This window comes from Lampetra planeri, chromosome 9 (assembly GCF_965212315.1).
Source record: "Lampetra planeri chromosome 9, kcLamPlan1.2.h2, whole genome shotgun sequence".
NCBI lineage: Eukaryota > Metazoa > Chordata > Hyperoartia > Petromyzontiformes > Petromyzontidae > Lampetra > Lampetra planeri.
Window position 1 is genome coordinate 4015013 of NC_136115.1, and position 26786 is coordinate 4041798.

The window sequence follows — 26786 nt, forward strand, 5'->3', positions numbered from 1 at the left end:
TCACGCTGGTCAGAGCAAGCTGATGAAGGCGGGCAGCGTTGTCGCGGGGGGCATATGAGTACAACAATTTATTCTACTGCACTGCCCTCTGCTGCCCTCAATGCAGAGGTCGCAAACGGGTTTTGATTCCTTACCCGTACCCGGCCGCACCAGGGTCGCAAACGGGTACCCGTACCCGTACACGGCTGGGTATGGGTACCCGTACGCTACCCGTACCTGTACCCTACCCGAAATGAGTGACAAACGGTTACTCACCGGTGACTCACGGCCTACTCGTAACCGTACCCGGCCGCACCAGGGTCGCAAACGGGTACCCGTACTCGGCCGGGTACGGGTAGCCGGGTATCGGGTAGGGTACGGGTATCGGGTACCCGGTTGCGACCTCTGCCTCAATGTAGCCCCATCGCCCGATGACACCATGTTTTATGCATGGTGGTCACCCATCCAGCACTACGATCATCTTTATTTAGACAGGAGGAATCCAGTAAGGGACGGGCGTTCGAGCTCAATCCTGCCAGGCTTGTGAGGATCTGGCAAGATTTGGGTGCAAGTGCGGGACATTTGGCAGCACGCGGCGCGCAGCACGGCTTCGTCCGTGCAAATGAAGTGAAGCGGGCCTCACCGAGGCCGTGCGCCGGGTGCTTCTTCAGCTGGATGAAGGAGATAATCCGCTCGGGGGGGGGCGTCACGGGTCTGGACCGCATCGCTCCGTCTGCGCAGCAATGTTTTAGCAACAGAAACGCGCGCAGTTTTTACTGCGAAACAGAGTAATGGCACGCGGCGTGAGAGCGGCTCACGGATTCGAATACGCGGATCGACCGCCCGATGGCAACCACGCAAAGACCACGGTTGGGGAGAGGACAGTTAGCGATCACCTACGAAGGCCCGCACCTCCGATTCGCACGGTTGGCTACGTATGGTGCGAAAGAAGTTTAACGTACATACACGCGGCACAAAGTCAAACACCTTATCCAACTGCTTTGCCATGCCAGTAGCGTGATCGTTGGATGTACCAAGGGGGAAGTTAAAATCTAGGTTCAGGTACCAATTGCCAACTGTCCATTTGCCAGGTTCGGTTACCAAAAATGTTTTATCAAAGACCGATGCCAAATTGCAACCCAGTGAATCCATCATCTGACACCAACAAACACACACCTTCACATCTCAGCATTCTGATTATTATGATCATCATCATTAAACTATTCAACAATTCTTATTATTAAGGATTGCTCAAGGAAGTGGCTTATCATGTGGAAATTTATAGCAGCCAAATACTCAAAGTGCATGTTGATTCTAAATGTGGAGAGAAAAAACTGGACCCAGAAAAAAATCCACACGACCACGGGAAGAACATGCAAATGCAAAATAAGCAGTTGTCAGGGTCCGGATCGCACCCACGACCTCCTGTATACTAGGCGAGGTAGTTAACATCTGGCCCCCGTGGCCACCCATTACTAGCTTTTAACAATCCACTGGTGGATCTCAGTTTTCCAAAACATTGAGATCTTCCTCAGCAATGATAAAAATAAATAATACACAACCTGTTTTTGCTTATAATTAACTTGTTATGTTTTCCAATTACCAAACGTGTTCATTGCCTGGAATAAAACCCCAGTTTGCTCTGGCTATAAATAAAAAGAATACCAGCCATATTGGCAATATTCCAGAAGTGCATGTACAGAATTGACTGTACGCTAGATAAGTTTGCATAAGCACACATGCCTAAGGAGGGCTAACAAAGCATGTGCTATTGGCATCCGCATCCGTTATATAAAAATCACCGTGGCATCGTCATGCACTACTTGCGCCCAGGCGCTATAATAATCCACAACGTATTGTAATACTGCGTACGGAACTTTTTGGTTTTAATGCGCTCATATTTCACTGTGCTACGTAATTAACTTGTGCAACGAAGGGGAAAACAGCTCCCGCGCCTTCCTTTAATGAAAAATAAACGCAGTTACTGTATGCCCAAACTGCATACGTAAGTTCGGTTGTGTGTTGTGTTTTCATTACCATTGCCATCCACCATGCCAGGGATGAGCATTTCTGATGTCGTACTTAGCCTCCACTCTGAAATGGAATCGTAAATTATTCACCATCATTACGCAGAGCACAAACACGGCCATAACACGGCTGCGATAATAATCGACACAGCACCTTTTGTGTCGCGTTTTGCTGCAACTTTAAATTTTAATCCGACGGTGACGTCGGGCCCCCACCACGAGTTTTCCGCTCCAGCTCAACGACTCGCGCGCGCGCCGTCCAGGTGCGAGAGAATGCCGCGTGAACACGCACGCATAATGACAAAGATCCACCGTGCAGCCTTCACGTGCTTCTGGGGCAAGTGCTTTTAGCGAGCACCTCCGAAGGCCAGCGCAGGAAACTCATTTCTTCCAAACTGCTTTTTGTGTTTAGTTTGTTCTCCTTCCCCCGCACCTCCGATTCAGACTATTGGCTATGTACGGTGCGAAAGAAGTTCCACATACGTGTGGCAAGCACCAACTATGTCCCCCGGGTGCCGATGTTTACACACTGTACCAGACACTCGCGCAAAGCCGAGTCTACCTCGTGGATTACGATTCCTTTTCAGGTGACCACCCCGATCGTCAGCCTTGGCAACGAAGCGAACTCGGCGAGCAAAGCACTCTAACCAATACGGCTACCGCTGCCCACCGCGCACGCTCGCTCGCACCTGAGTTACGGGGGCTCCGCACCACGGGCCCGAGGCGCGCGGGCAGCTGTCGGTACGAGTCGTCCATGCTGGCGTTGTCCTGCGAAGGGCGGCGGGCGCCGCACAGATCCACCTGCGAGCGCGAGAAGTTGTGCAGCAGCTGCGCATGCATGGAGTGCAGGCGAGGGCGAGGAGGCTGCGGAGTCGGGGCCGACAACTCCATCATGCTCGGGGCGCCCGTCAGCCCAAGCGTGCCAGAGCAATCGTCGTAGAAGTGCAGCCCCGAGACTGATCAGGAGAGAGAGAGAGATGCCAATATCATTCATCATCGGCATAAGCTACGATCCATACATTCAGCAGTGGAACGACCGTAGCTGCTGATGATGATGATGACGCAATATAATCCATACTGATTCCGCGATATTATTCATTAGTTACAATCCATCCACTGCTGGATGGATCGTAGCCAACGATGATCAACAAAATTGCATCATCAACAGCGATGATCAACGATATTGCATCATCATCAGCTCCGATCCATCCACTGGAATTTAAGCTTATTTCCCCGAGTTGCTCACAAATCAAACTCATTGATGACGTGCAATACCTGCACAACAACGCCTGTTTGAGTGAACGGAGAATAATGTTCGAAGTAAACAAAAATATATCGTTTTGCAATTCCAGGTGCCGTGTGATGCATTTCTTTGACGGACAAAAGTGTTTACCACATCAAAATTTTCGAACGCACGTTCCGTTGGTGTCACCCTAACATTAAGCTACCCGAACAATTATGCACTGCAACAGAGAAAAACGTGTTCCCGAATTATAACGATTAACGGGGTATTTTTGGCTCTCAATCGTGCATAAGAATGTAGACGTCTCATTTATTTATTACATTTTTTCACAAGTATTAAGTTACTGTTGCCCTGTTTTCCAGGCCTAGCCGAGCAAGATAATCCAGTAGAGCAGCAGTAGACAAGTTTGGACGAGAAAAGCGCTGCGGGGCTCTACACCAGATGTATGCACTTTGACAGCTTTGCACGGGAATTATTGAATTCCCAAACATTTGTAGGAGTGAAGCTGACAGATTTGAGCAATGGTTATTTGTTTGTTTGATTGATTAAACAACACCATCATTTTCAAATAAGTTCGTAAATAAACAAATCCCCGGAAGGAATCTTCCGTAATAGACACAAAGCGTATCTGGCATACTGTTTATTTTCATTTGACAAGTGCGTCTCATGAAGCGTAATTCAATATCTCAGCAAAGCGTTATCACGCCGTACATCCTGAAAATGATTCTTGTTCGTCGTAATGTTCCGTCACCATGTAGATTGAAAAACAGCCGAAAGGATTTACGTCAAGGCAAGGCCGGAAAAGTAATGCAAAGAGAAATAATAATACAACGGCAGCTCTTTGTCAATATGGATTGACCTTTCATTGCTATATTATCAACTTCATCATCATTAATTTACAGCCATGTGTCAATTCGCTGCTGAATGCCGTGTTGATCGTTGGGGTTGTTTGATCGTACATCACCAATTTGGTTGGTACAGTTTTGTGAAAGAATGGGGGGGGCGGAGGGGGATGGTTTATGAAGGGGCCAGGTATGGTTCAAATATCACTCGCCACTGATGTTAGACGTGGCCGGGAATTGAACTCACATTGCCGGTTTTGTACCACCACCACCGCTAGCATCCCCGCTAACAACACTCGTAAAAAAAAAACGACAACAACAAATTCAACGCCGGAATTTCAACAACGCAAAAACCACGCGCTATAAACCGCACCGCACCGCTGCGCGCACACGCACCCACGCACGCACTCGAGGCAGGAATACCGAACGCTCTCGCGGTCTTTCCCGGTGCTGGTTCACGCCGCGCTTGCGACCACACGGCCGGGGCGCGCCGTACGTACCGTGCTGGCGGCCCCGTCGCTGCATGGTGAAGGCGTGCTGCGCGGCGCAAAACTCCAGCAGGTAGCGGCACGTCTTGAGGTCGTCGGCAAGGTAGATGTGCTTCACCGTGTCCATCGTGTTCTGCATCGTGATCTTCTTCCTCTGAATCATCAGAATCGCAACCTTTATTTAGACTGGAGGAGCAATCCGATGAGCCATGCACGAGGGTATTTTTCACGGGCGTCCGGTATGGGACGGGTCAGCGAGTAACAACAGCAAACAATACAAAAAAACGATAGTGGAAAAAATTGGGAAAATGCTAAGCGAGTCACTAAATATAAGTACAAAATAAATACATTATATAAATACCTTTTTATTTTGCCAGGTAAGATCCACTGAGCAATGTAGCTCTTTTTCATAAGCGACCTGGCCACAAATGATAGCTCAACAAAGTGGCTTATCATCGTGTATAAAATTTATAGCGGCCAAACACTCTAAACGCGTGATGTTGATTCTAAATGTGGAGGGAAAAACTGGAGGACCCGGACAAAAATCCACAGCAGTCCGATTTATCAAGATTGGGCAAGGTAGCAAAACCACACCAAAATAACAACACACAGTAGTCCCTAAATAAAATGGCACATTAACAGTGAATCCGTGCCAGCACGAACAGCCAGCACGGACAGCGGCGACAGAGTGGGGCTCAGCGCCGTGTCGCAACACGAATGTCGGCACCGACGGTTCCAAAGACGGAAAAAGTGTCCTCTGGTGCATGTGTTGTTCGCCGCGATGTCTGACGTTTCACGTGCTGGGTGCTTCTTCCGATCACAGAACGTTCTCAGCACGTGGAGCGAAACGTATTGTGAGAACACGTGCCAGCACATAGACTGGTATGTCAAGACCACATGCCGAACAACACAACCCAAAGCCAGGTCTCGGTGCAGTGCAGCACCACAGCTTAGAAACTTACGTGATCGTGTAGTGCTTTACCATCATCACTCCCAAGCGGGGCTTAAATCACGCTCTAATATCAGGTGTCCTACTTTCCTTTGCCAAGTCAAAGCAGTAATGAGAACGCATCTGCGACCGGCTTGCTCACTTGGAAGGAGATCTTCTTGGTCTCCCTCCAGGGGAACTTGAGGCTGGCGGTGCGGGTGCCATTGGGGAAGCTGTAGACCACCACGCCCGTGGCGCAGATCCCAAACAGCACGGTACCCGCCGACTTCTTCTCCATGCGCACGCGGTACAAATGCATGCCGTAGTCGGGCAGCATCTGGGCCACCTGTAACCAAACACAACGCCCGGGGGGGGTCAACCTGTGCGTCCATGGTGGCATGCATTGTAACCCTTTCCCGTTCTGAGACGTCTGCAAGTTGCAGGGTGGGTGTCCCGTTCACCGCCGAATCTCGGAACGTGCAAAGCGGTTCAGCATTCATTTAATTTAGAGAGGCGTAGCGTCGCTGTTTTTAAAGACACTGTACTCACCGCAGAAAAGTGCAGTGACACGACCGCAGCCTATGATAGCTGGCGCCAAACTGTGCCACACGCCCGACGCATGGTCTTGTGGGAACCTCGGTACCAATAAAGTTATTTTATTTCCCTTGCAACTCCGGGCAAGGGCTGCACGTGTACACATGTACACAGGTGTAACCCTTTAGTCAACCCACTGCTGCTTCAGAGTATTTTGGCTGCTGTAAATGTCCACATGATGATGATGATGATGGGCCACTTCGTTGAGCTATCATTAGCGATGGCCAGGTCGCTTCTGAAAAAGAGCTGCATAGCTACGTGGGCTTTACCTGGTAAAAAATAAAATAAAAAATAGTTTAGTTTTAGTGGAGTAATAAACCTTGAGGAACTCGAGTTCGGAGGTGGTGCGGACGGCGCCGTTGTAGCTGGCATGCAGGCGAGGCATCTCGTCGCGGACGTAGGCTGTGGTGAGGCGTGATATGGTGCTGCCCGGCAGGTAGAGCTCAGGATGGAAATAGTTCTTCCCGTGCAGCTGCGACGGGCACACACATCCATGAGCAGGCGCTTTAAAGAATGGGAAAGTTTACCGCACGCAATTAGGCGAACGGCAGGTGACGCGCGGTGGGGTACAGTGTGGTGCGTACTGCTACCACTTCCAAAAAGTCTGGACAGCATGGTAGAGTAGGCCAAATACACTCTGGGGGGGGGGGGTAAAGGTGCAAGTCTGCACCTTTATCTTTACGATAAACACAAGAAACAACCGTTTAAACGTCTCCGTAAAAGTTAGGTGTGTTGAATTGTCAAGTTTTCAGCCCCCTTGTCAATCCGATGTTGATTGAGGGCCTCCTCACATTGTGACGGTCGTGGGAGTTGTTGGGCCATACTTCACCACGCTGGTGTGTTGCTGTTTGGTGGAGGAGGGACCCCCCCCCCCCAAAGGTCTGTGCAGCTTTCACTCGCCACCAACATTCACCGTGGCTGGGAATCTAACTTAGGTCACCGGGTTCATAGCTCAATGCTCAAACCACTCCAAGCGCCACTCCACCAACACCGCACGTAAAAAAACAACAACGTGCACCTTAATACTTGTGCAATTTCTGCGTCAGTGCTATTATTCATTTTGGAAACTTGGCACTTTATCGTTACTCTGCGAATCATCACTATTTTGGTCTCATATACAGTACATTTAAATTATTAAACACAATACTTAGGCGGGTTAGAGCTCACCATTGTGTACACAGAATCCTACATAAACACATTTACATATTAAATGCAATGGAGTTACTCTTTGGTTCTTTCGGTAAAGTCACGTAGAAATAAAATAAATTAAATAATAGAATACGACGTTTCGATTGCAACACAAGCAACCGTCATCAGGTAGAACTAAATTTGAGAGAGAGACAGAACACAGACACGGAGACACACAGACAGACACACAAGCAGAGAGAGACAACACAGAGACACACAGAGAGAGACACACAACACAGACACACAGAGAGAGACAACACAGAGACACACACAGAGAGACACACAACATAGACACACAGACAGACACACAAGCAGAGAGAGACAACACAGAGACACACAGAGAGACACACGACACAGACACACAGAGAGACAACACAGAGACACACAGAGAGAGACACACAACATAGACACACAGAGAGACACACAACATAGACACACAGATACAACACAGAGACACACAGCGAGAAAGACACACACAACATAGACACACAGACAGACACACAAGCAGAGAGAGACAACACAGAGACACACAGAGAGACACACAACACAGACACACAGAGAGACAACACAGAGACACACAGAGAGAGACACACAACATAGACACACAGAGAGACACACAACATAGACACACAGATACAACACAGAGACACACAGCGAGAGAGACACACACAACATAGACACACAGACAGACACACAAGCAGAGAGAGACAACACAGAGACACACAACATAGACTACCTTTTGAATGTAGTCCCCGTACTCGGCTTGCAGCGCGAGTGAGCCCAGTAATATCGCTGTCTCGCTGTCACAGGACACCTTCTCCTCCAAGATATCCCTCCGCATCTGCAAGTAGTACTGGTGCCTTGTCTGCTCGTGTCTGTGAAAGCGTCGGTCAAAGGTCAGACGACCGTGACACTTACTGACGGCGTAATGTCATCTGAACACGACTTGTGTGCGTACATGTGTGCAAACGACAACAATACAAAGATCCCCCATATAGCCTGAACACACTGTTGGGGCAAGTGCTGTTCACGAGTAACACCTATGAATGCCGGCACAGCACATGAGGGGGTGGGTGGCAAACACCAGCGCCCGGCTGCTTTTGTCTCCCCAGTGGCGATGTTTACGCATCGCACCAGGTATTCATTTGAGACTGAGTCGACCTAGGGGAGGCCCAGGACCGGTTCAGAAAATCGTCACTGGTGTTGACCATGAGCAGGAATGGAACCTGGGTCGCTGGGTTCGAAGAGCAGCGCGATAACCACTGCACTACCGCTCCCCACGCGTGTGTGTGTGTGTGCGCGCGCAATATGACTAACTTAGTACTTTGTCTCAGTTCCCTTCCCCGGATTAAGTCTGAACTTAAGAACCCTCTCCTCCGCACATTTTGTGGTTAACTCCTCACCCTCCTTGCTCACTGTATCCTCAGCCAATCCTCTTTGTACATTTAATCTGTAAATTGTTTTCTGTCTCCTGAATCTTATGTAAGCGCTCGAGTTTCGAATTGTGTTTGTACTGCATGGCGGGATTGCATACGTAAGAGAGCTCATACATCCAAGCTCTGAAGAGAACACTGATGTGGACAGTAACAGTGTAAGAGTGGATGCAGACACAGATTGCATTGAATAGTTATAGCCCTTTGCCAATCCACTGCTGGATGAAGGCCTCAATCCACGGGCCAGCGGTGGGGGCTGTTTGGGCACACTCTCAGGAAAGGAGAGTTGGGGTGAGGCTAGTGGAGAGGGGAGGGGGCAGCGCAGAGAGGTGCAGAACACCGCTCACCAATGACGTGTATGGCTGGGAATCAAACTCGGGCCTCCGGGTTAATAGTGCCGTGCACCAACTACATGGCTGGACAGGACGGTAGCGGACGACAGAATGGCAGCCGAAGGAAAGGACGCGCAGAAGAAGATGGCGCCCCCCTGTGGAGATGGAGCAATGTATGTTGAACTGATTTCGCACCGTACGAAGCCAACCGTCCTAATCGGAGGTGCGGGAGAAAGACGACAAACTAAAACACAAAAAGCAGCTGTAAAGAAATGAGCTTTCAATCTCGAAAACTAACTGATCAGGAGATCGTGTCCAGCAGTGAGGTGGATGGTAGCGATGGGCGATGATGGCGTGGAGGAGGCCTTTGTCCAGCGGCGGGAGGAAAGAAACAATCACAAATCGGAGGAGGGGGGGGCGGTTGGGGGCTGCTGCTATGGAGGGCCGTGCCCGCACTCTCTCACTCGAGCTGCGCGAGGTTGTCGGGGAAGAAGCGGATTCGGAGGTAGAGGTTGAAGGGGTCGACCGCCTTGTGCCGTCGCTTGTTGCCCTCGCGCCAGCTCTCCGGAGCGACCTTGTGCAGCTTCACGTCCGAGCCCAGGAAGAAGAACTCCGCGTCTGAGACAGAGAGGCACAGATTGTATCGGCACCGACGTAAAAAGACACTTCGGTGTGTTGCGCAATCACCTGGCAATTGTCAAACGCCGACACCGCAAATGAACCACGGCACCTTGCCGACCTCGTCAAGGAGCGTAAAGCCATCGTGCCAACTCCGGTCATCCTCGTAGCGGCTTGTGGCTCGTCATTTCTTTTATAAAACAATAATGTACAACAGTTCAATTTCGATTTCAAGCTTTCGTGACTGCATGGATTCATATTCTTGGTTCTTTGGGTAAAGTCAAGTAGAAAGGAAATAATAAAATAATAAAAATAAAACAATAAAATTCTCACGACGTTTCGGCCACAACGCAAGCAGCCGTCCTCAGGTGAAGAACAGGGCTGTCATTAGGACGCTGTCTTTCCGACAGCCCTGTTCTTCACCTGAGGACGGCTGCTTGCTTTGTGGCCGAAACGTCGTGAGAATTTTATCTTATTATGTTTTATTTCTATTATTTTATTATTTTGAGTTTCTTGAATATTCGCCAATATTTTGCCAATAATAAACGAGCTTAATGACATTAACCTCAATTTGTGCGTCAAAAAGAACAAAAGCGAACTGCGTGAATAGTTTTGATTTAATATTCTTGGTTCTTTTGGTAAAGTCACGTAGAAGGGAAATAATAAAAATAAAACAATAAAATTCTCACGACGTTTCCATTGCAACACAAGCAATCATCATCCGGTGTGAAAACCACAGCAAGAAAACGTCGTGAGAATTTTATTGTTTTATTTTTATTAATTTATTACTTCCCTTCTACATGACTTTACCGAAAGAACCAAGAATATGAGTGAATAGTGTTTTAGAATTTAAAAACAAAACCACATTCATCAATACTGTCAGCCCAGCTCGAACGCAAAAAAGGAAAGTGTGTGCGTGTGTATTTTACACGGTGGGGAGCAGTCGTGTAGCGGTTAGCAAGCTGCGTTACAAACCTGGCGACCCGAGTTCAATTCCCGCTCACGGCCAACCCCAGCGGCGATTATCTGAACTGGTCCTGGTCCTCCTCCCCTAGGTTGACTCAGCCTCAAATGAGTACCTGGTGCGGCGTGTTAACATCACCACTGGGGAAACAAAGGCGGTCCGGCGTGGTGTTGGCCACCCACCCCTCGTATACCATGCCGAGCTTCATAGGCGCTCACTAACAGCACTTTCCCCAACGGTCTGTTAAAGCTATACGGGGGATCTTGGTCTTCGTTTTAAACGGAAAAGATTTTGGTGTCGTGCGAGCAGACGAGCACTTTGCTAACTGCATAAATACGTAGAAAAAGAGAGAAAAAGTAATTAAAGCATAAATGGATACACAGTGCCTTTCACGCCCATTACCTTTCCTGTAGGCGAGGCCAAAGAGAGACGGCTCCACCATCGCAGTGTGGGCCACCACCAAGTCAAACACCTCCTTCCCCTTGGCCTTGGGGTCCGTGGTGAGCTCCAGCCTCTGCCCGTTGAGCAGGATCACCATGAGCTGCCGTCGCGTGTCCTCCGCCTTGCCCTTCTTGGACTGCTCGGGGCAGGACGGGGCGCAAAGGGAATTCCGAGGGTCAGCGAGCGGCTCATGCTGGGGGGTGGGCAGAGGTCGCAACCGGGTACCCGATACCCGTACCCTACCGATACCCGGCTACCCGGCTACCCGTACCCAGGCGGGTACGGGTACGGCGAGCCGTTTGCGACCCTGGTGCGGCCGGGTACGGGTACGGGTAGGCCGTGAGTCACTGGTGAGTCACCGTTTGTCACTCATTTCGGGTAGAATACGGGTACGGGTAGGGAACGGCTACCCGTACCCAGCCGGGTACGGGTACGGGTACCCATTTGCGACCCTGGTGCGGCCGGGTACGGGTAAGGAATCAAAACCCGTTTGCGACCTCTGGGGGTGGGTCGACGTCGACGACGCGAAGTCTGCGAAAGCCACGAGCGTCTCTCTCTCTCGCGCAAATTTAATTCCATGCGCAAGCATCACTGCCGACACATTTATTTTTGAAAATTAGAACTTCTTTTTGTGTTCCGTTTGTTGTCCTTCCCCCCGCACCTCCAATTAGTACAGTTGGCTACGTACGGTGCGAAAGTTCAACATACATACTGCACTATACACTACACTACGCTATACACTACAATACACAACGCTAAATTGAAAACTCATTCCTTTAGAAGTGGTTTTATGTTGAGGTTGTTGTCCTTTCTCCACACCTCCGATTAGCACGGTTGGCTACGTACGGTGCGAAAGAAGTTCAGCATACATACAAGCGCGAATAATATTAATAATTCGACACATTCGTCAATAACACTGCACTGAAGAGGAGAAAAAAGTATATAGCAGGTGATGTTTTAAACAACGGGTGCTGCCTGCAGCATTGCCTATGGCATAATGTCATATTTTTTTCCTCTCCCTTGAGTAGTGTAATTGAGGCATGTGTTGCGTTTTCAACAAAACAAGAGAGAGCGCAACATGTCATGTAATCAATACTTTTAAATTACAATGCCGCAGATGATATTTGTTATTTTCGTCGAGGACGTGAGGAGGGGCGAGAGTGGGGGGGGGGTAGGCGGTGAACGGGCCGTAAGCATGTGTAGAGCATTGTCAGCAACTCTCTCCCGGCAACTTACCTGCACCAATATGGAGACTGGAACCTCGAGGGCTATCGGTGGTTCGCTGGCCAACCTCACAAACTCTGGACCAAACGTGACCTTTATTGTGTGGACGGGCAGAGATATTCACACACACACACGCACAAGGAGACAAGAACAGTTAATACGTAACACACCAGGATGTGCTGCTCCGGTGTAGTGCTTTGCACACTGGACCTTCAAGACAGAGACTGCCGATTCCTTCTCCTGGTCCACGTTTATTAAATCCCCAACCCCGCTTCTTCCACCCACGAGTACAAATTAGTTGATCACAGTTAGTCCATCGGCAGGTCGCATGCGGTGGGGTAAAAAATGTGGGTACTCCCACCGGTGTAACAGAGCTGGCCAAATTCTTTCTAGAGGGGCTCTCTGGAGCTAGCTCCAGCGCAGACCCCCTTTCCGCCAACATTGGCATGAGCCAAGCCATTACGGACTGCATATTTTACTTTAGTAATGGAAAAATTGCCCGGTGTTTCTATACCTGTGAAGTGACCAAGCAAAATCAGATTATGTTTGTGTGTACTGTCCCACGATCTACTATTCACCAGATTATCTTTAACAAAGCTCACACAAGCTTGGATTGGTAACAGATGAGAAACACACTCGTATCAATCAGAAGCGCGAGCAGATCACGTGTATAATCGCTCACGAATGGAGTTGGCCAAACATCCAAATCTATGGCCAGAGAGCTTGGGAAGTCACTGGCACCGGTTTCGCGCGCCTGCGAAAACCGACGAAACCTGCGCGGGCGCGCGTTACAAACCCGCAACCCGCGTAACTTTTCAACCTTCCAAGTCAGAAACCGCGCTACTCCGGCGCGCGTCCCAACCTCGGTGCTGCCGTCCTGCCGCTGCGGGGAGTTGTAGAGCTCGTGGATGGGCGACAGCGGCGTCGCCGCCGCGTACGACTCCCGCAGCGGGGACAGCGGCGCCGGATAGCCCTGCCTCTGCCTCATGCGAGCCTGCAGCTCACGCAGCTCCTCTCCCTGCCGCCGCAGCATCACCTCTCGGCTCGGCACCTTGTCCGACTGCGCAAAATCGTACCGCCTTGGTGGGGCAGGGTGGGAAGAAAACACGGCGCGGTCAAATCGTCTCGAGCGCGTGAGTGAGCCGTAAGCTCTGCCTTTCGCCGCCTTTATTGCCGGCAGAAATACATACTAACGTTTTTTTTTACCTACCAGTAAAAGGCCCGCTGAGCTATATTGCTCTTTTTCCAAAGCGACCTGGCCGCAAATGATAGCTCAACGAAGTGGCTTATCACGTGGACATTTATAGCAGCCAAATACTCTAAATGCGTGTTTCTAAACGTGGAGGGAAAAACCAGAGGACCCAGAGAAAAATCCAGGCGACCACGGGGAGAACATGCAAACTCCAAATATACAGACGTCAGGGTCTGGATCGAACCCACGAGCTCCTGTATACTAGGCGAGGTAGTTAACATTTCGCCACCGCGACTTTAGGTTTGCCTAAATAGATCATCGCATTGTACCACCCCCCTTTAATCATTTCATGCGGGACGAGGGCCCTCCTCACACCGTGTATTTCCTGGGGGGTTGTTTTGGTCACAGTTCATCGTTTTGATGGGTGCGTGTCTCGCCGAATGCAGGCAACGTAGGTGAGGGGAGCACAGAAGTACAGTGTAACGAAGGATTCTGCAGCGCTGCTCTTGTAGCCGCACGTGGGATCGGTAGGGTCAGGCTCGGACTGCTGTGAAAATACGAGCTCTTGAAACTCACCCAGTGCCAGCCACTAGCAGTGCAAGTGAGCTTCGAGTGAGGTTTATCACAAGTTTGTTCTGTGTTCCGTGATCTTCCATTACCCTGGAAAGACTGGAACTTCCAAACGATTGAACAAATCAATTTGTCTTTGACCAAATCACGAAGAATGTGCCCGATCTCATTGGACCTCAGAAGCCAAGCAGGCCGGAGCCTGGACCGTGCTTGGATGGGTGACCACCAGCACGCATGAAACAGATGCTGTGGGCTGCCGCGAGGCTACGTTGTGGGCAGCAGAAGGCGCGTGCAGCAAAATCCATTGTTGCACCGTTGCACCTCAACGTTCACACATCTCTACATACCCCTCCCTCCTTCACCAACGCGCCCAGAGCAGCGTGGGGGAAGGTTAAATGACCCCCTTCGAGCGGCAAGTCACGGCGAGGCACTCGGCCAGCAGTGGATTGACGAGGGGATCGCACCTGCGATCAGCGCCCACTGCTTTTATCGTACTGCGTGGCGGTACCTGTCATTGTGCGTGAATGGGCGGCTGCCGGAGAAAATGTCGTCCTCAAACGTTACCGGTGACATCGCACGATTCGAGGAGGCTACGTCACTCCTGGCCCCTGCAGAAACCAGAGACACAGAGGTTCAAAGAGTTAAAGTCTTCGGTTGTTTGCATCGCAATTGGTGTTCTTGGCGCGTAAACAGGTTCGGTAATGTACAAAGACGTTTTGGTGAGGGAAAAAGCAAATGCAGTACATTTAGAAAACAAATAAAAAAACATAAAATATGCATTGTAGTAAAGAAAAAAAAATTGTAATTACATTTAGCACCTTAGACAATGTCACGGACGGGTTAAAACAACGCCAGATTTTAGAATATAGTGTACAAGGTTTTTCAGTTTGGAATGAAAATGAAGTTAATTACGCTGAGTATAAGGAAATGCTCACACACGGGGGCTCGACAATCGCTTCATGCATAATGAACACCAACGGAGTTGGTGTATCCAATTACTACAAACCGCTGAATAGACTTCTTCCGCATCCTGCCAATGAATAGCTACAACCTCCATCACGCTCCAAACACAAGGGGAGAAAAAAACCCAGTGATCTTGCCACAACAAATATTCCAAAATAAACATCTGGCTTGAACGACGCACAGGTCAAAGGGTAAGGCACTGTTTCAACTCCAGCCAAGTGCCAAGTCAAGATTTCGATATGTACGATAAAAATTTTCAGCCGTTTGTTATTATTCAGCACTGCGATGACTTGAAAATCGATGTTGTCATTGTAATACATGTAGAATCTATAGTGGCAGCAGGGTGTATGTGAACTATTGAAATGCAGTATGTAATAATAATAAAAAATTGCTGTCGTTTGTTCATCCATTGCTGGAAAAAGGCCTCCCCACACCTCGTCAGTCACAGTGCTTGTGAAGAGGAGTTGGAGAATGGTTCAAGCACTTCTTTATTTCTCAAACGCACAGCAACACTCGTTCCAAAACCAACCCCAAACACGCATCCCACAGCCCCTTTTAACCCCTCCATCGACACCCTCGCTCCCAATACACTTCCACGTCGGGCACGCCTGGTCCGGGCGACGTCACTGCCCTTTAACCCCTGACTCCCGTTCAGGCATTCCCGCGCGTGTGATTGGTGCGTGTTATAGTGAGAGCGGAGATGTCGTGTCTGCGTGGTGCGTGTGCGTGAGGGTGGCTCGCAGATCCCTTACACTTGTTTGACCATACTTCCCCACGTTGTCCAGCGCTGGTTTGCGAAGTTGGTGCCCAGAACTGGCTCTGATAGTCGCGGCCGAGAATCAAACTCACATAACCAGGTTCACAGCGTAGCGTGGTGACCGATGTGAGATAACCAACGTAGTGTGATAACCACTCGCCGCAAGTCCCACCCCAGAGAATTCTCAGCATCAGTGTCAAATGAATGGGTCTGTTTACGATGCTATTACGTGCAGTGCAAATAGAGGCCACGCATACATAATGCCGAGCCAGGATGATGCCGTGCGAAACGTAGCACACCATGGCAGTTGAAACAATCGGCACATATATCTTGACTCTACCCACCTCTGTCCACCAAGCAGTATGGATGGACACACCGCAGTCATTTGATCGGCAGGTTGCGTGCGAGGTGGGGTAAAGTGTCGGTACTCCCACCTCTTCAGGAGGAGTAGGCCAAATATCCTCTAGGAAGGGAACTCCCTCTCCCTCTAAAGCTCTCGTGAGCGGAAGTCCCAGCAGTGGCATGAACTGGCAAATTGCAGGACTGCCCCCGTTGATTGAACCTTTTGTATTTTTAAATCCTTTATATTAAGTTCACTTGCTTGCTTGCTTAGGACCGTGCAAATCTTTCGGTCGTTTTTTAACCCACTTCCTGTGATCCAATCGAGCTGACATTTTGCACACAGACTCGTTGTGCGTGACAATGCATTTTCGTGGGGGAAAAATTCAAAAATTTTACACTGTTTATGGAAAAAAATTTCAATATTTAATTACCAATTGTTTAATGCTGCCAGACAATCATCTGACCCATAGGTGGCAGCCATCTCAAGCCAGAGGACGAGAGGACTCTAGCCACCCCGATGCCACGCATATAAAGGATTTAGAGTGAAAAACTTTGTTTTTACGGTTAATTTGTTTTTCAAGTCGTGCTGACGCAGGACAAAAACGAGCGAGAGCCTCTAATCGTGTAAGCGGCGCTCACCTTGTCTCCTGGGCAAGTCCCTGACGGGCACCTCCTCCCCGGACGTGCTGCAGCTGTCGCCCGCGTAGCTGGCGGCGAGCTGGCGCTCCCGACCTTAGAGAGGAGAAAGCGCAGGGGAGACGACAGTGACGCCTTTGTACAACGGGGCACTTTTGTCCAAGGCCGCCTTGGCTTTTGAAAAATCACTTGCGCTGCAACTTAACCCTGAATATGAATGCGCCACGTCCCGGCCAAGGTCTCCGTCGTTCAACTGTTTGGGGGGGCATCGCGGGGGAATTAGACTTCATCGGGCGTCAAGATTCATCACGGAGTTGTCCTCTGACAGGTGCTGGCTCCGTGTCGTGCCGTCTCAAGCGGAGTTATTTCACCGTTGCACAAAAGGCATTCCTTGGATTGGGGTCAATGCAGTTTGGAACACAAAAGTACACAAAGAAGGCAGGGCTGCATGAGAGAATGCCAAAGCAGTGGTGAATAACAAGTGAGCTGCGCCTATAAACACTCAAATAGTGTGTACAGAGAGTCCAATTCGGTGGGCTACTACTGAAAACATGAGTTGTACTTAACAGCACGGAAATGGCGGGCTTGAAAGTCACATTACACCTGCCAAATTAAAGGGTCATTATAAAATACATATATATGTAAACAATGTCATTCCATACTACACTTAAAAGCAATACGGGATTTATACAAATATTTGGTGAATGTAACGGTGCGTTATATTACCAAGTAATCAAATGTGTCGGATGCGTTAATCATTGTTGCCATACCAAAAATGATTTACAAGTGTTCTTATTTACACGAGGCACAGGGAAAGCAATCCAAGATTATAAATCAACATCAGCCCTCTTCGCACTCCTGTCTTCAGCATCGAGTTTCAAGTTTTAGTTCCGATTTGCGAGAGGTAACGATTATGATGGAGAGGAGCGGTGGCACAACGGTCAGCGCACTGCCATATGAAGCCTGGGCCTCCGAGTTCAATTTCTGACCATATGAAGCCGTCCTGCCAAACCCCCCCTCCCCCCACCCTTGAACAACCAGCACGAAAGCAGAGTGGTGAAGTATGATCAAAAGGCCTTCACGACCGACACGGTGTGCGGGAGCCCTCTATGTAGCGGCCGACTGTCACAGGGCTGTAAATGAATTATGCATGATAGATGCGTTGAAAATGAAAGGTGAAGAGCCATGCTTCCACATAAATGATTGTTAACTGGGAAGCAGCGCCCTTCCCTCTCAAACGAGCCGGGCGCATTTTTCCCCGCCGTGGAGACGAGGCACCAACACCGACGTTAAGTTGCGAGGCGCAAATGAATTCGATGTTGCAAGCCTGGATGTCAAGCACAGAAGGCGCTCTTATCTAAAGGCGGAGGCAACAAAGGCCATCTCTGAACACGGGTTGCATTCAGCAGCATCTTTTTCCAAGATGCGCGGCTTCAAAAATCTCACAGTTATTATTGAGCACAGCTTAAGAGATGCATACTGAACATATTATTGCCCTTGAAGGTAGCAACCTGCTTTTACAAGCCCTTTTCTGCAAGATGCCTTATAAAATATTTACTTTGCATCTCACGTACTTTTTTCTAGCCCCTGCTATTTGTAAAGAGGTATTGATTTAAAATGACGACCCGAGTTTGTCAATAGGGGCGGCAGGCCCAGACACGCAGCCTGGGGCTCCGAGACGGAGCCTCTAATCAGTCAACTGTGGTAAGGAGGCATTTCTTTCTGTGTTGCTGAGGCCCTCCAAGGAATGCGTTTCACACAACATCCTGGTGACTGCCCGTGTGTGGTTACACAATGCGTGCCTCCGACGTTCAGAATTACCAACGTGTAAAAAGGATTAATATTTTAGCCAATTGTATATCGTCATCGTAGAATAGCTCGGATAAAACAAGGATGAATAGCTGCGTAAATACAGACACTAATTGGTATTGTTACCCTTACAACCACTTGAATAGTATACAGTGAATTATATTTTTAAGAAGTTAATTGAGTTAGAGAATTACCTTTTACAGCAAATAGTATAAATTTTGATTTAAAGCTTTCGTGACTGCAGGGATTCATATTATTGGTTCTTTCGGTAAAGTCGCGTGACTTTGTCGAACAAACCAAGAATAGCAAATAGTATCTTTAGACATGAACGATTCACCCCCCCACCCTCCTCGCAATTAATTCGTCACGATTTTCTGTCAGTTTCCCTGAAGTGAATCCCATCGCGAAGATCCTGAGATCGAATCTGTGCTTTTGAAGCGGAGTGAGTTAACGAAACTCAGCCAGTGGATGCAAAAAAAAGCACAACACAACATAAAACTGGTTCTGCACTTAACTATGAATTCCAGCTCTGAGAAAAAATTATATATATATCGGTTTGACTTACATGCAATTAACACGTGACTGTCAAAGCAGGGTGGGTGAAAGAGTGTTGCCTCTACTGTGTGGACCAAAGGGCAACTTGAAGGGATATCAGAAATAGCTCTGCAATATATTTTGCTGCTCTGCAAGCGATCTGAACAGATAATTGCCATAGCATAGCTATCGATTATACAAGCGGTGCCACTGCGCCGGGACCCACGCGGAGCGGAGGAAGGCGGACAGGGGATCGTCATTTCATTCCTTGGACAAGGGCCCCACGCCAAACCCTGCTATACCACTGGGTACTTTGATACTAGCCCAATCGGGATGTAATTGTATAACTGAAAATACGTACTTAATTTGGAGCTGCTAATTTCTCTAACCCCTCCCTCTCTCTCTGCCCCCGCCCCCTCTCTCTATTTAAGGCCTCGATACAGAAGCGTGGTTTCTCTGTGTGCCGATGTACATCTCTCTCTCTATGTATCTCTGTGATATTTGTCTCTACTTATATGTCTGTCTATATGTCTCTGGTTCTGTTTTATCTCTCTCTCAAATTTAGCATTCTCCGGAAGAACGTATTCAACCAGGTAGGGTGTTGACTGTTATGTTATACGACTCTCTGTTGTATTACATTACATTTCTAAGTATACTAGATTTGTGTTTCTATTTCATTTATACCTGATGATGATTGCTTGTGTTGCAATCGAAACGTCGTACGCTAGCATTTAATTAATTATTTTCTCTTTATACGTGACTTTACCGAAAGAACCAAAGAATGAAAATACGTATATCATTTAAACACCTTCAGTTCCCAGGGCTTCGCGCAAGACGTGGAGGGTCCTCTGCTTCTCGCGGATCCTCTCGTAGGCGTCGGACAGCGCCGACGTCGAGCCGTACACCGGCGTCGCCATCACTTCCGAGCGCGGCCGCCCCCCGCCGTCCCTCGCCGAGTGCCACGCCCCTCCGTCGTCGGCGTAGGCCGCGCCGGGGTAGCCGGCGACGCGACCCAGCGTGTGGCTCCTGGGCCTCGGCGCGGGCGGCGCGGCGTACGGCTCGTCGTAGCGGCTCGCGCGCACCGTCGACGCGGACGCCTCCGAGCCCACGGGGGTGACGACGGCGGTGTCGCGGGGGCTGCGCGAGCGCGTTTCGTGCCCGATGGTGTGGTACCGGTGTTCGGACCAGGGCAACGGCGTGCCGTGGCGCGAATGCTGGTCGGCCGCTTCGTAGCCGCGGGTCGACTCTGGTGGCCGCCCCGAGAACGGAGGCTCGTAGGCCCTCGAGGAGGACGGCACCGTTGGCGTCGTCGTCCTCGCATCGTCCAGATGCCCCGCGGAGCGCCAGGCGTCCTCGCCCCTGTTGGCGGCGTACGCGAGATGTCCCACCGACTTGCTGAGCCCGTTGCTCATGTGATTGATGGCAGGCCTGTCTGTTCTGTGTCTCAGCATGGCAGCCTGGGACATGTCCCTTCCTGCAAAATATGACATTAAATAATCACATTATACATTCTTCATAGGGCCAGAAAAGAATGTTGCCAAACCTCATGATTCGATGAATTGTCATGATTCCACGTCAGAATTCAATTCAAGATTTGTTTTTTAAATGGCAATGGGACGATTATGTGTCTACAGAATTACATACAATGTATACAAAAATAGAATCATTGATTCTCACATGAACACCATATTGTGAGTGTAGGAATATATTTTAATAAATTAAGCTATGCATCGTTACATCCCACTGCACATCATATGAAGACAACATGTTTTGGAAAATGCAGTACATGAGATTTTTTAAGTTGAAGATTTGTAACTCCCAGATTTCCTTAAGATTCAGAGCTTTGGGGAACCCCAGACAAAGTGGGGGAGGCAGCCAGAACAAATACCAACAACTGCCCAAGCTCCGAGGCCCTGAATTGGGGGAGCGATGATACAGGTGGGAGGAAACCAGAGTACCCGGAGAAAAGCTACGCCTGTGAGGCGGGTAACGCAATCCCCGTAGAGATGGAAACAGATGGAGATCAACCCAATTGCTCTGCTGCCATCTCCAGGCGAGACTGCGTATGGCGACCACGATGCCCAAAAGGAAGGGCATTTCAAGACATATGTGTGATCCAACAACCCCCTTGCCTCCGGTGCTGAATTCTAGGTGCACCATCTGCATGCAATGCAAAATTAAACGATGCAATGAAACACGGTGGTACAAAGGAGCCTTGCATTGTCATTGATGCTCTACTTTGGAATGCACTGGAAGCCTTTGGGAAAAATTCACCAAAAGTTCTGTTTGAGGGCATAAAATGTGAATGTGTTTAACTCACATATGTACGTCGTCTTTCTACGTATAAAATGTCTATCATATAAGCACATTGCATATAAGTGAAAACACAACTACATGTGTTTTTATACTGTTACTTATAAACTTGCGTTGCAACTGCTGCCAAACAAAACCAGGGCATCATTTGCTTAATAGTCCATTTTAAATTAGTCATATCGCCCGGTTGTTTAAAACAGTGTGATGAATTATTAACCTCATAAAACAAAGACACTGTACACTCTATATAAACCACACAGCACAAAGGGAAGCATAGAAAAAAATAACAACATTCAATTTGGAGGAAAACTAAATACGCAGATTGAAGGCACCAAAAAGGGAAACCAATTTCCCAATTCACAAAGCAATCTATTATCAACATTTTTGTTGTGATGGGACATTCAGGCCTCTCCAGTGAATGCAATTCGACTCGTGTCTACCGCACGAGCAGAGAAAAACACCGAAGGGGGGTTGCCATAGCCTCACCGTTGCCTGCGTCTATGCTCACGGCTCCCTCGGGCAGGCCTAGCGATACCGGTTGCGTTCTTCTCCTGAGCTTCTCCCGGATGCGCTGTCTTCGCGAGTGCACATCCTCTGCCCCCTCCGTGTTGCCATTAGTCTTGTCCAGCTGAAGAGTGGTAGCGGGGGAATATTTGACGGTCATTTTGAACGCTTTACTTGTATGTAACGTGTCCAAAATACGAATAGAGTTGCATTCATTTCCCTGTTTTCCCGATAACCGTCAGAAATATACAAAAGCCTGCCGAAAGAAAATGTTGTACTGTGAAAAAAATATGCTAATTTGACAATAATCGGTACCAATTTTAAGAGGATTTATTGTCTCAGTTGTAATGCCCCATCATGTGTCTTTGGGCTTATTTATTTCGTAAATATGTACTTTACAGCGCTTCGAAAAGCCCATCACCCTCACCCCTCCAGGGTGCAGGTTTCTATTTTTAGCAACCATCAAGTCGACGCAATGTATAGCAACCACTTGACATGACTGTAAGGCGTGCAATCATTTACCCCTCCAGATAGTCGACAATTTGTCACAATTCAGGTTTGGCATTATAAACTAAACAATTTTTTTTCTTTTGCCAGGTAAGACCCACCGAGCAAATGCAGCTCTTTTTCACAAGCGACCCGGCCACAAATGATAGCTCAACAAAGTGGCTTATCATGTGGAAATTTACAGCAGCCAAATATCCTACACGTATGTATCTAAATATAGAGGCATTAAGGTTGGGATCAAACCCACGGCCTCCTGTATACCAGTCGAGGTAGTTAACATCTCACCACCGTGGCACTCTGTTTTGGACCTGGGTGCATAGAAGTACAGTACAACAATGAATGTTGCTCTGCTCCCCACAAAGCACTACAGCCCGGCAGACGCCAATGGCAACGTGGTGCCGCATAGTGGTCTCCCATCCAAGCGCGATGCAGGCTCTAAACCTGCTTAGCTTCTGACATCCGACAATTAGGGGGGCTCATTCCGGGCGATTTGTTCACGGGTAATGGAACAGTACAGTTCAAAAATTAACACCACGAGCATTTCACACTGCCAGGTGTTTTTCTTTTATTCCCCCTCCCCCCCACCTCCATTTATCACCGAGGTCCCTGCACAGAGTGAAGAAAGAGACCTGTGTGATGCTGCCCAGCACCATCCTCGCCAGATTTCTGACAGATGTGCTCGCTGGCTTGGCACCACTCAGCTTGCTGTGCTCAATGCAGGCGCTCAGGATGGCAGACACGGGCGCGCGGAGATGGACCGAGTCGTCACACATGCTCAGCAGAAGCCCGTTGATGCGCTCGTTCAGATTTATGGGCTGCGGGGAACAAAAGGGCAGCTCTCAGCCCTGCCGACATCAAAAGCAGATGGCAATATGGCTTCACAGAGAAACGTGGTCATGCCAGACTTCAGGATAAGCATCCTGCGAGATGAGTTTGTATGTCTTATGTTTCGATTAACATGCATTAACACAGTGGTTCTTAACCTGGGGTGCACGCACCCCCTGGGGGTGCGAGACATGGCCAGATTGTTTTAGTAGGTAGATCGTCGAGAAAAAAATTAAGCACGGGCACAAAGTACAACTACTTTATATTCTTGGTTCTTTCGGTAAAGTCACGTAGAAGGGAAACAATAAAATAATAAAAATATAAAACAATAAAATTGTTGCTGTGGTTTTCACACCTGATGATGATTGCTTGTGTTGCAGTCGAAACGTCGTGAGAATTTTATTGTTTTATATTTTTATTATTTTATTGTTTCCCTTCTACGTGACTTTACCGAAAGAACCAAGAATATGAATCCCTGCAGTGACGAAAGCTTTAAATCAAAATACAACTACTTTTTTTCATCAAAACTCTATGCATTTATTAACATTGTACATTTTTTTTTTACGATTGAGAACGAAAGGGTTGCAAGGCTGCAGTAAACGTTAAGAACCACCCCATGAACATATTGGAATAGGCTACAAACAGTTTTTTTACAGCCCTTCATCAACCCACTGCTGGATAAATGCTGTGTCAGTCATGGGGGATAAATGATCATCGTCACCACACTCGTCAGCGTGGGCTGTACAAGGGGTGCCTGGGACTGGGTCAGATGTAACTCATCACAGATGTTAGCCATGGCCACAGATCAAACTTGGATGGCTGGGCTGATAGAACAGTGCGCTAACCGCAGCACCGCCGTTTCACAAAACATATATACCTCTATGTATTGTATTGTATTCTTCGTATGTAGTTAAATACTATATTTGAATAAAGCCCAGCCGATATTTATATTTGAGTCCTATCATAAGCATTGTATGCAGAGTGCAAGTCTATAATTTTCGGCACAATCTCACACCCGTGCCGAGTTTTTTTTTTACACTTCTAAGAAATTACAGTGCACAGTTAAAAGGTAAAAATGCAGCCCTGCAATGATTTGCTCACACGCCACAGCTAACGGCAAGGCCTCTCTCCGAGAAGGGGCTCGTGACACCTGCCCATTGTTTCAATCGAGATGGTAATTTCCAGGCAAAAATGTTCTTCAATGTCTCGTGTTGCGAACATTGCAACTACCGTACTACTGAGCCACTCTGAATGGCATTTAGCGTGACTCCCAAGTGGCGCTTTACCTGTTTTTCAGGCACTTGGAAATCAGCCGCCCAGTACAGAGTCATTCCGAGGGAGTACACAAGAACCTGCAAACAACCAGTCACACATTCAAAGCTGTCAACATACTAAACTAAAAACTAAACTGTTTTTTATTCTACCAGGTAAGGCCCACTGAGCTATGTAGCTTTTTCAGATGCGACCTGGCCACAAATGATGGCTCAACCAAGTGGCTTATCACATGGGCATTTATCGCAGCCAAATACTCTCAGCGCATGCTTCTAAATATATAGGCGTCAGGGTCGGGATCAAACCCACGACCTCCCGTGTACCAGGCGAGGTGATCAGCATCTCGCCACCGTCCCACCGTGGCACCCAACACGCTCACATGCCCGAAGGGAGAAACTGAATATCACAATGGTGAACGCGCCATGCACCGACAAGATCATCCGCTCGGTTTTGACAGTTCAAATCACATGTCTACTGAGTAATGACAGGCAACCTGCGGTGCAACGAACGCCAAAGGCCCCCATGAGTACGTGCAGCGGTGTTTGTGCCAGTGGCTTTATCGCAGCAGAAAGTTGAAGAAAACCAGTATTGTACAACATCGCACACATACAAATGAAAAAGCAATGATTCTTATCATTGATAAAGCGATGATTTCACCTTGGATTAGTACGGCTGGCTACGTACGATGCCAAAGAAGTTCAAGTTCAACATACCCAGGTGATATGATGCATGTATGGTGAACTTCATCATCATCTGTGAGGCTCAATCCACTGCTGGATAAAAGGCTCCCAAGGCTGTCACCATCGCTCACGATCCTCGGATGTGATAGCCCACCGTGACATATCTGCTCAGACCATTTAACTGCCCCATACCCCGTTCAGTATTTATGCTTGGTGAAACCGTTACTCTGTATAGCGTTTTACAAATCCAACATTTTCACACGCAGTAATGTCTTCTTAATATCACATACATTTTCTTATACAGTATATGTCAATCATTTTCCCACATTCAAAGCAGTGTTTTACTTTATATTTGTCTGATAACCTTCTTGTGCATGGTCGAACTGTCAGCTACATAAGTTCACATATATGACATTTTAACCCTTTCATGTGCCGATAACATACGTATACGTAATTCATCGGAATGGAACCTGGAAGAAAAACTAAATAAAATAACTTTATCGGGACCGAGGCTCCCACAAGGCCATGCGGGGGAGCGCATGGCATAGTTTTGCGCCAGCTATCAGAGCGCAGTCGTGTCACTACAGTTCTCTGCGGTGAATACAATGTCTTTAAAAACGATGATGCTACGCCTCCCTCAATGAAATCAACGCTGAACCGCTTGCGCGTTCCAGGACAAGACTTGCAGTCGTCTCAGAACGGGAAAGGGTTAAGATATCCACCGATAGCTCAGTCCCCAACAAGTTGGCTTTGTGGCATCATTACCGTATACTACACATGATGAATCGCTCAATGGGCAATTACTAGGCTGCATGGAAAATGTTAACTAAATCGTTTTATGTCAGGTGTGGCGACTTTGTATAAACCCATTTTAAACAAAAATGCCAACAATTTGGCTCACGCATTGTCCACATCTTCCACTCGCAATGCATAAATCTTAGTTTATCCGTTTGAGCTGAAGAGCACCCACGGAATGTTGATCCATTTTAATTCACATATATTCTTAAATGGTGAACATAAAACTAAGCGGAAACCTCGTGGGAGAATCATTAGCGCTGCCGCATGACGGAATGGAAAATAGCCAACTGTACGAATACTGACGCGTTCAAAAGTACGAAATGCTGACGCTTCAACCTTCAAATGATCACTCAACGTGAGCGTACAATTCTTGTTGTTGTTGATATTATCATCCTAACGATAGTCTTTTAAATGTATCGCAAGGGAGGTGATGTATGGCTTAAGAAACATTGTACAGCTTGATAAATGTGGGCGATTAATCTGCTCCAGGATTTGTGAACGTTCACAGGTGTGGTCGAGATCGGTAGGTTACCATCAATACTCGAGTGTTTCAACGGACGAATGGCCACTCCAAATAACATCGTGATGCCTCAAGCACAACGAGCACTGCCCATTTACTGCATCAGCAACATTGCTAACCGTCAAGAGTACGAACGCATGGCAAGATGCTTCACCTCGGCAACACACCTTGAAAATTAACCCTTGGTAATACTAAGTTAATCTATTTAAATAACAGTTGTGAAATAATGCCTCGAAGGAGCATTCGTGAACTTCGATCCTAAC

At 48.2% G+C, this 26786-nt stretch overlaps 1 protein-coding gene across 2 annotated transcripts in view; it reads right to left on the reverse strand.

The window, feature by feature from the left end:
• The window catches only part of LOC144720581 (tyrosine-protein phosphatase non-receptor type 13-like), an 83768-nt gene that overhangs the window by 41988 nt on the left and 14994 nt on the right, over nt 1-26786 (reverse strand). For both annotated transcript variants that reach the window (XM_078597409.1, XM_078597410.1), the window contains exons 4-20: nt 24540-24605; nt 23058-23243; nt 21904-22045; nt 19913-20578; nt 16765-16857; nt 14572-14671; nt 13164-13380; nt 12314-12394; nt 11039-11213; nt 9519-9672; nt 8026-8164; nt 6421-6573; nt 5671-5853; nt 4592-4733; nt 2696-2962; nt 2017-2073; nt 623-712 (exon numbers count right to left, since the gene is read on the reverse strand). In XM_078597409.1, the coding sequence (XP_078453535.1) occupies nt 623-712; nt 2017-2073; nt 2696-2962; nt 4592-4733; nt 5671-5853; nt 6421-6573; nt 8026-8164; nt 9519-9672; nt 11039-11213; nt 12314-12394; nt 13164-13380; nt 14572-14671; nt 16765-16857; nt 19913-20578; nt 21904-22045; nt 23058-23243; nt 24540-24605 (2911 nt within the window). The remainder of the gene's footprint in view (nt 1-622; nt 713-2016; nt 2074-2695; nt 2963-4591; nt 4734-5670; nt 5854-6420; nt 6574-8025; nt 8165-9518; nt 9673-11038; nt 11214-12313; nt 12395-13163; nt 13381-14571; nt 14672-16764; nt 16858-19912; nt 20579-21903; nt 22046-23057; nt 23244-24539; nt 24606-26786) is intronic.